This window comes from Heliangelus exortis, chromosome 2 (genome assembly GCF_036169615.1).
Source record: "Heliangelus exortis chromosome 2, bHelExo1.hap1, whole genome shotgun sequence".
In the NCBI taxonomy this organism is placed as follows: Eukaryota; Metazoa; Chordata; class Aves; order Apodiformes; family Trochilidae; genus Heliangelus; species Heliangelus exortis.
This window is the reverse complement of record NC_092423.1, coordinates 65,859,200-65,867,650: the sequence shown is the minus strand read 5'-3', so window position 1 is coordinate 65,867,650 and position 8,451 is coordinate 65,859,200. Positions and strand designations below refer to the sequence as shown.

The 8,451-nt window shown below is 48.6% G+C and overlaps 1 protein-coding gene across 2 annotated transcripts in view; it reads left to right on the top strand.

The window, feature by feature from the left end:
- Positions 1–620: 620 nt before the first annotated feature.
- Positions 621–8,451, top strand: part of BMP6 (bone morphogenetic protein 6) — a 92,367-nt gene continuing 84,536 nt past the window's right edge. The window contains exon 1 of one of the 2 annotated variants that reach the window (XM_071736478.1): positions 621–1,542. In XM_071736478.1, coding sequence (XP_071592579.1) covers positions 1,101–1,542 — 442 coding nt within the window. In that variant the 5' untranslated portion in view covers positions 621–1,100. The remainder of the gene's footprint in view (positions 1,543–8,451) is intronic. The other variant, XM_071736477.1, reaches the window with a different exon arrangement.

Sequence of the window (8,451 nt, the reverse complement as noted above, 5' to 3'; positions counted from 1 at the left end):
GGCTGAAATCAGAGCTGCAGGCTTAGACAAGTGGATATGTTCAGTGGACTTCATGGACTGGGTCTGGTGAGGGTACATACACTCAGCCATTTAGCAGTGTTCAGATGTGCAAAGTGTTCCACAAAAAGCTGTAGGATCAGAGAATCAGAGAATGGTTTAGGTTGTGAGGGGAAGGACCTTAAAGATCATCTAATTCCAACCCCCTGCATGGGCAGCGACATCTCTCACCTGACCAGGTTGCTCCACTCCCCATCCAACCTGGCCTTGAACACTTCCAGGCAGGGGGCAGCCACAGCTTCCCTGCGTCACCTGTTCCAGTGTAACCGGTTAAAATTAACCACACAGCTTTTCCAGATTTCGGATAGGTAGCCCTCCAACTCTTTTCAGGACGAGTAACCAACGTCCTCTAAGGGCTGGGAGCTAGAGAGAATGGCCGAAATCCTTCTTTTAGAAGGAAACAAGCCAGCAGGGCAGCTCCGGCACAGGAAATCGCCGACAACCGACGGGGCCGGAGCTTCTTAACCTGCTCCGCTGCTCCCCCCGCCCCCGCGGGGCCGCGCTACCTGCGCCCTCGCCCCCTCCCCGCCCCGGAGGAGCGGCCGCCCGCCCTGCCGAGAGGCGGGCGCGCTGGTGATTTGCTTTCGCCGCCAGCAGCCCAGCTCCGGCTAACCCGCGGGGACCGGGACTCCCGCTTCTGGAGCCGCTCGCTTGGCCGCTCGCTCCCTCCCTTCCTCCGTTCCTCCCTTCCCTCCCAGGCAGCGGAAAAGTTTGCTGCTCTTCTTCCTCCTCCTTTCCCCCCTAGCCCCCTCCCCACTAAGCAGAGCCCGGGCAGGGGCATGGCGAGCTGAGCGGCTGAGCCTGGGGCGGCCCCGCCGCACCTGAGCGGCGGCGGGGGGCAGAGGAGGGAGAAGGGGGGAGGAGGAGGCTTGCCCCGCGGGCGGCCATGCACGGCGACGGCGAGCGCTGAGCCCCTCTGGGCTGGCTGCCCCCCGCCGGCCCGGGAGATAGGCGCCGCGGGGGGGGAGGGCTGGAGGGCGGCGGAGAGCCCTCGGGGAGAGGGGGAAGCGGGGACCTCGCCTGCCTCCGCCCGGCCCAGCGCCATGCCGCGGCGGCTGGCCTGGCTGTGCTGCTGCTGGGCGCTGCTGAGCGGAGCCTGCTGCCCCGCCGAGCCCGCGCTGCCCGCCCCGGGAGGGGGGGACCCGCCGTCCGCCGCCGCCGCCGCTTCGGGCTTCCTCTACCGGCGGCTGAAGTCGCACGAGAAGCGGGAGATGCAGCGGGAGATCCTCTCGGTGCTGGGGTTGCCCCACCGCCCCCGTCCGCTGCCCCGGCAGCCACCGGCTCCGCCGCCGGGGCGCCTGACGGCGGCTCCGCGCTTCATGCTGGACCTGTACCACGCCCTGGCCGAGGGTGCGGAGGGCAGCGCGGGTGCGGAGCGGAGCGGACGCCCGCCGACTCCCGCCCCACCGCCGCCGCCGCTGCCCAGCTCGCAGGACAGCGCTTTCCTCAACGACGCCGACATGGTGATGAGCTTCGTCAACCTGGGTGAGTGCCGGGGTCCAGCCTTGGGTACGCGCGTCCCGGGGGAGAGGGACCGAGCGGGCAGGGCGGCTGCGACCTGGGGAGCGCGGCGGGATCGGGATCGGCTGACCGGGGACGGGACCCCCCTCGGGCTGCGCGGGTTTCGGTCAGGGGGGCGGCTCACTGCGGCGAAGGGTAAAGCCTCCCCTCTCTCTCGCAAGCGGTCAAAAAAAGACGCCCCCGAACGCAAAACCCGAGTGGGACAAAAGAAGAAAGTGTATTATTATTTTTTTTTAATAGTCTTTTCGTCATCGTTATCATGATGACAGCGTTCTGGTGTAAACCCATCCTGCTCTGGTTCACACAATTCGCAGCCGCTCCGTTAAGGATCCAGCAGGAAAAGATGTCTTTGAGGCTGCAGCAAAGTACATCCCGTGCTACTCCGGGTTGTCTCCCTCTCCTTTTTTTTTTTAAAAAAAATTTTTTTTGTAGAGGGGGGAGGTCAGAACTACTGTGATGATAGATACGTGACTCCGTGTAGTATAGTCTGATGTCTGAGCCTGGGAACATGATAAAAATCTGTATCATGTGGAAATCTTGGAGTAAGTTCTGTTAGACATCAACCTGCTCTTCAAACAAATCAGGCTGTCAGCGTGTTGCTGATGTGAAGGGGTCTGAGGTGGATTTCAGTGGGAAAGCCATTAAGCTTTTTGCTTGGAGGAGCCCTGAATACTAAAATACTAGACTGCAATTATAAGGAAACAGTGTAATTAGATTCAGCCTAATGTGGAGATTTGGAGAATGAAAATATTTCAGTTGGCAAATTGCAGGGGTTTTTGTTTTTTTGTTTTTCTTTTTTTTTGGGGGGGAGGTGTGTGTGTGAGGGAGTGTGGGGAAATTCCTGTGAAGCTCAAGTGTCTTAGCCAGTCAGCTCAGCTGAAAACTCCTTTTCACTCCTGTTTCAGAGCTGTGTGCCAGAATGATGACACCTGTGAACAGCGTGTCTTGTTAAAAAGAAACCAACCAAAAAAAAAAACACCCCACAACAAAGCCAAACAAAGGAATAAAAACCAAAAGCAAAAAAAAAAAAAACACCAACTCACCCCAAATAGTTGTGCACGGCCTCATCTAGAGCAGTGATACGTCACTGCAGCGGGAAATTTTGCTCAGCTTGCAGCACTGGTAGATGTGTTCCACAGTACATACCATGGTGTGTGTATTTAGAACAAGTTTAGCTCAAATGGTATGGGCTGGGTGATTTTTTAGAAGTGCCCCCCTTGTGCCTTGAATGCTTGTTGAAGGATTTGTCTATGTTGAAGCTGAGGTGACTGCAGCTCCTTCAGAAACAGCTGAGCTGCATGTGGTGTGCAGCAAATAGAGCCCCATGGGCTCTTTGTACTGCATGTATAGTTGTCAGGGTCTCAACCTTTTTCCTTAAAATTACTAGGAGGGTGTTCAGGTCGTGCTCCCATCTCAGAGCTCTGATGCTTTTGATTGAGACATCCTGAAACCCTCCATCAGTGAAGCTGGCATGGTCTGTGTCTGGCTTGGACCCTGAGATGTGGGAATACAGTGTAGGTTTTGAATTCAAAGGGCAGCTGCTTCTGTGCTTCTTCCCTGTCAGCCTTCCCAAACCTCTCTGTCTTTTGAATACAAAAACTTCTGCTGCTGTCACTGTTCTTTGCCTGGGGGCTTGTAGGATCTATACTTGGAGTTTTGAATTTAAGAAGGGAGGTGTCAGCTCAAGCTCTCTGCAAGCAGTCCCTACGACATGTTTTATTTAATGGATGTGGAGCAAGGTGCTTGCAAGGGGCTAGGTGGTTCCCAGGGGAGCTGATTCAAGAAAGAAATGTGAGCATGTGTCGTTTTGGGAAAGTATTTAGCTGCCTGCTTTATGAAGAACCAGAAAACCAGTATTAGACAGTGGACCTGAAAATATTTCTTTTGGAAAAAAAAAGCAAAACAACAACCAACCAACCAAACAAAAGCCCCGTTCATGTGATTCAAATCAGTTCTGATAATTTGGATGTAGACACTTATGTAACAACAAGGAAAATCATTCATGTAATGTAGTAAAATAGCATGATTGAAATGCTAGTTATGAGTCTCAGGAAGTATGAATCAACTGCAGAAATTTCTCATCGACTTCCAAGTTCCAAGTCATAAACCATAATGTCATTTAACGTGATTGTTTGTTACCAGAGGGTTGGCAAATCGATGGGCTGAGCCCAAACAGCTGTTTGGCTGTTTTCTGTAGCATTTCTGGCATGTTACAGATATTTTGGGGGTCTTTTCACATGTGTACTGGCATTTACTTTTCCACTAAACAATAACTATGCCAGAAAACTAGAGGAAGCCTTAGGCTTTATTGCAGTATAGAATCCAAAGGTGCAATGGGAGAAAGCCAGCCTGTGATCTATCAAAGGGGCTTATCAGATACAGTCTAGAAAATGCAGCAAAAGATGGTGGGATCACAGCAGAAAGGGAAGACTTCCTGACCTCAAGGACACTGACTAGTCCAATGAAGCATGTGCCAAGCAACCCTGAAACCTCACAGCTGGAGTCTCTTTGTAAGCAGAGACTGCCACACTTATTTTATTTAGGGGTTTCCCCATGTGACTTCATCTGTAATAATTTCTGCTTGGTTAAAGTCAGCTTCTGAAGAGCTTTGCCTGTGTTCAGCCTTAAAGACTTACTGAAGGTGCAGCTCCCAGAGACGTGAGGGACCCTTGCTGTTCTCAGGATTGGGAGTGTATGGTATTACATAGGTTTACCTGGTGCAGGCTTCACTGAAAGATATGTGGCTGCATGGGTGTGAAACCAGTGGGCATGCATGTGGGGACTTGCTTTCAGGTGTTGCTATTACTTCTGCTGTAGCCCAGAACCAGGCAAGCCTTTGATGAGGGGTCTTTTGTTGGACAGCCATCATCTAGGTCAGCTGTGTGTAGAAGTCCTGCTTTGCTGAAGTTTGCAGGCGTTGGTGTGCTTTTAAAAGTGCACTTAATTTTTCCAGCCCTGTAGACCAAAAAGTCCATAGCTTGCAGCACTGCTGGCTTTAAAAGAGCAGTGCTCCAGCCCTTCCTGATGAACATAAATATTCCTTCAGTCTGGGGATACAGCTGATGTATTTTCTGTCTGGGGAAGGCTATCTTTCCATATGTGCTCAGGGTACAAATCCTCCTCATTGAGGTCTAGCAAAGCTGAGGGATTTTAGTGAAGTCTTGGATTATTCACAAAATGCAGGTTTCTTCAAGGCTCAAGGCTGATGTCTTAGATGTTTGTTTTGTTTTTTTATTATTTTTAGGAAAAAAAAACCCAAAAAAACAAGAGGATCCCTCAAGATACAGGAAGTTGCTGTTTTACAGGGAAGACTAGAAACATCAGTCTTCAAATTGTAGAGTCCAGGGTTTATCTTGCCTACGTAGTGATGTCTGCACTGTAACAGGGATTTGTGAGGTGTGGACAATGATTCCTGGAGCAGCTGACTATAGGGAATCTTCGAGTGTCTGGGGTTTCTAGGAGATGCTTAGCACTTGGTTTTAGAATGCACATGGAGAGCAGTATCAGGGAGTAGAAATAAGTGTTTATTCCCATTACAAATAAAAATGTACAAAAGATATAAACCAGTCCAGATAATTTAGATTAATTTACCAGGTTAGATACCAAAAAATAATTTGGCAGAGAATTTTATCTACCCTTGATATACCTAGTCCCCATCTTGGGCGTTTTCACTGGCACAGGGCATCCAAAAAGTCTTTGTTTCTTTCCACTTCCCACATAGGAAGTCTGAATATGTAGTGAAGGTGTAAACATCTCCATTTTAAATCTCTCTCTTTGGGGTTTCTCAGAACAAGCACAGTACTGAACTTCTGTGCTGGGGGAACAGCTGTACAGCAGGGTTGTGGTGCAGGGTGGTATTGTGGGCCAACAAGTGACTTTGTGAAATCTTTCAGCTTCTCTTCAGGAGCATTCTTGGTATCAAAATAGGATTGGCATGTCTTATACAGTTCTGTTGAGAAAATAACATCTACTAACATTTTCTGTTTGACTACTGTGCCTTCCTTGTGGCACTAGATAAGGTTGTCTCCTCTTTCTCCTCACAAAAAACCCCAAAAACACCCTAGGGTTGGAGTGGCAATGCCTCTTTGAAGCAGTGACACTGGATTTGTAGCTGGACTCAGGGAAGCATCCCTATGTTTTGCTGCTAAAGCTGTTTTAGGGAGAGGTATATCAAGTTCCTCACAGCAAACCCCTTCTCCCTCAGTCCAGGGGCGTGAGGAGAGAGGGGTCACCACTCAAGCCAAAATGCAGACTTGGGCCAGGGGCTGTGGTAGATCTAAAGTTTCCCTGGTTTCCTCTGGCTCATTGATGCTGATGTGAAGTGGAGCTGCTCTCCAGTCCTTGTTTTACTGGCAGATAGATGTCCTTAGAGAGTAGTGCAAGCCATGTGCAAGGCTGAAACAAGGCTCTTGAAGACTTTGCTACTCTGTGGCCTGAGTTGTATAATGATAATGTATAATGAAAGGTGCTGTGGGGCAATCCTGTGTCAAACTGAGGAAGAAGCTTAGTAGATCCTCATCCATGCATTCCTATCCCAGCATCTGCAGCAAGGGGAAAAAAAAACCCCACATGCTTCCCACAGGGAATCCAATGAAAGACTTTGTGGGTTTCTGCTATGACCCGCATCTGGGGCTGCTGGCAGCTGTGCAGAAAGAGTCTGAACCCATCAATCCATCCAGAGGCAAGGACTGGAAAAAGTGTGCTTATTGGGGTGGTGCCTAGCTATTGACAGTATCATGCCTTTTTGTAGCAGAGTGACAGCATGGTTTCATTGTATCTCTGTACTTCTGCAGAAGGGGTTTTCACCTTTCAGTTCCAAGACCCACAGGTTTCTTAGGAGAGCTTCAGGCAAAAGAGTGAGGGGAAGTCCAAGTGTTTCACAGGCAGTTCTGCAGTCAGCCCTGAAGCTCTTTCACGTGATCTGAGACAATGGGGAAAAGCCTCTTTTATATTTGAATCCCCAAAATCCCATCTTCCCTGAAAGTCTCCAGGTGTCTTCTGGAGCAAGACCACTGCCTTTCAGTATGAGGGAGCCACTCGGAGATCAGTGCAGGGCTTGCTGTCCAAGTGCTCTCTCTCCCTTTGCCTATAAAACAGCAACTTATGGATGTGATGTCTTCCAAACAGGCCTTTCATCTTTTTGGCAGCCGTTGCCTACCACATTTCCTTCTAGGAATGATCTTGCACAAATCTATGGCAAGCGCTTTGGCGCAAGCACTGTGCTTTTGATCCGCAGGGCTTTTCACAGGAAGGAAGCAGTGCTCCAGCATCCTCATGTGCTTTTCTAAAGCAGGTGAATTTTTTTCATCTGAAGGATTTGATCAGCCCACCTGTCTTTCTCCTGGTATCATGCTTGCTGTCTGGGGATATGAAATTAGGCAACCAAGACATATCAGGGATGTTGCGTGATTATATTGACAGAACGGTATCATTCATACTGTCATCCCATCTGTTTATACTCTTGGCCACATGTTGTAAAGGTCAAGACATCTACTCACAGGGAATAACTGGAGTGTGTGATGCTGTGGATCTGGCTGTGCTGCCAGCTGGCTGTGTACAGCCTTGCGCTCTCGGCGTGTGAGCGGCGTCCTCCATGTGTGTCCGGAGCAGGCCAGCATTAGAAATCATGAAGCTGATGATGAGAATGAGTTTAATGACTTCTGCCAAGCCTTGTATACTGGGCTTCCATGCCAAGACAGATCCCAAGTGTCGGAGAGCCGCCTTACATTTGCTGTAGAACTGACGCAGCTCAAGGTCCTCCTTTATGTCATCTCCTTGAAGCAGTCATTCCTTGTGAGCCGCCTGCTAGGGTGCAGCTGCCTGACAACATGATTAAGGAAAAAGGGCACATAGTCTTCTAAAAGTCCTCAAATGCTTCAGACTCTGAATTTGGGGGGTTGCAGTCATCCTTCTGCCTTTGTCCAAGAGCCCTAGAAGATGTGTGGCTGCCAGGGAAGCTTCTATTCAAAACCCACACTGCTGAAACAAGTGGAAGGTCACATTTGTGTAAGCAGTTTGTCCAGGTCTAAGTGTCATCTGGACTAAGCTACTGGAACCAGACAGTGTGGCATTAGCAGGACTATTCTGTCTTGTGAAGGTTTTTCAGAGCCTGAAAATTTACAGTGCCTTAAATGTGGGAGACATGTTAAAATCTTACTTATAACAGCAGCAGCAAAAAGTGGTCATAATTGGAAAAAGTTTGAATTTCTAAAGCACTCTTGATTAATTTCAGTAAATTTATGTATTTGTAAATAGCTAAAACGTTGCATTTTGAAATACAGACTGAGGTGTGGGGTTGTTTTGTTTGGATTTATTGGTAAAAATAAAAGCAGCACTTCCTTAGTGTTTTCCTCAAGCAAGGTTGAAACTAAACAACCTCTTTTTTTTTTTTTTTTTTTTTTTTTTTTTTTTTTTTTTTTTTTTTTTTTTTTTTTATAAAAAGGTTTGCTTTTGGCAATTTTAATTGGACCTAAACAGTGCTATCACACATTTCTGCTGTGTCCCTGGAGATGCACAGTGATGCTATTAAGTACAGCATGCCTACTAATTTTTTTGCTTGTTTATTTAGCAATGTGAAACAGAGAGCAAACACTAGTGTCTGAATGGAAAAAAACTTGCTCTTGAGAGATTCCTATACGTTTTAGCAGCCATCAGAGCTTGGGAGAGCAAGGTTAAGGACCAGAGTCTTTCATGGACCTGATTCTGAGAGGCTTGTTTTGGGTCACAAAAAGGTTCCCTGTTTGATGGGGAAGGGGTTCTGAAATGGAAGAAGGTAGGTTTAGACTGGATATAAAGAGGAAAATGAGATACTGGAACAGGTTGCTTAGAGGAGCCCCATCCTTGAAAGTGTCCAAACTCAGCTTGGGTGGGGCC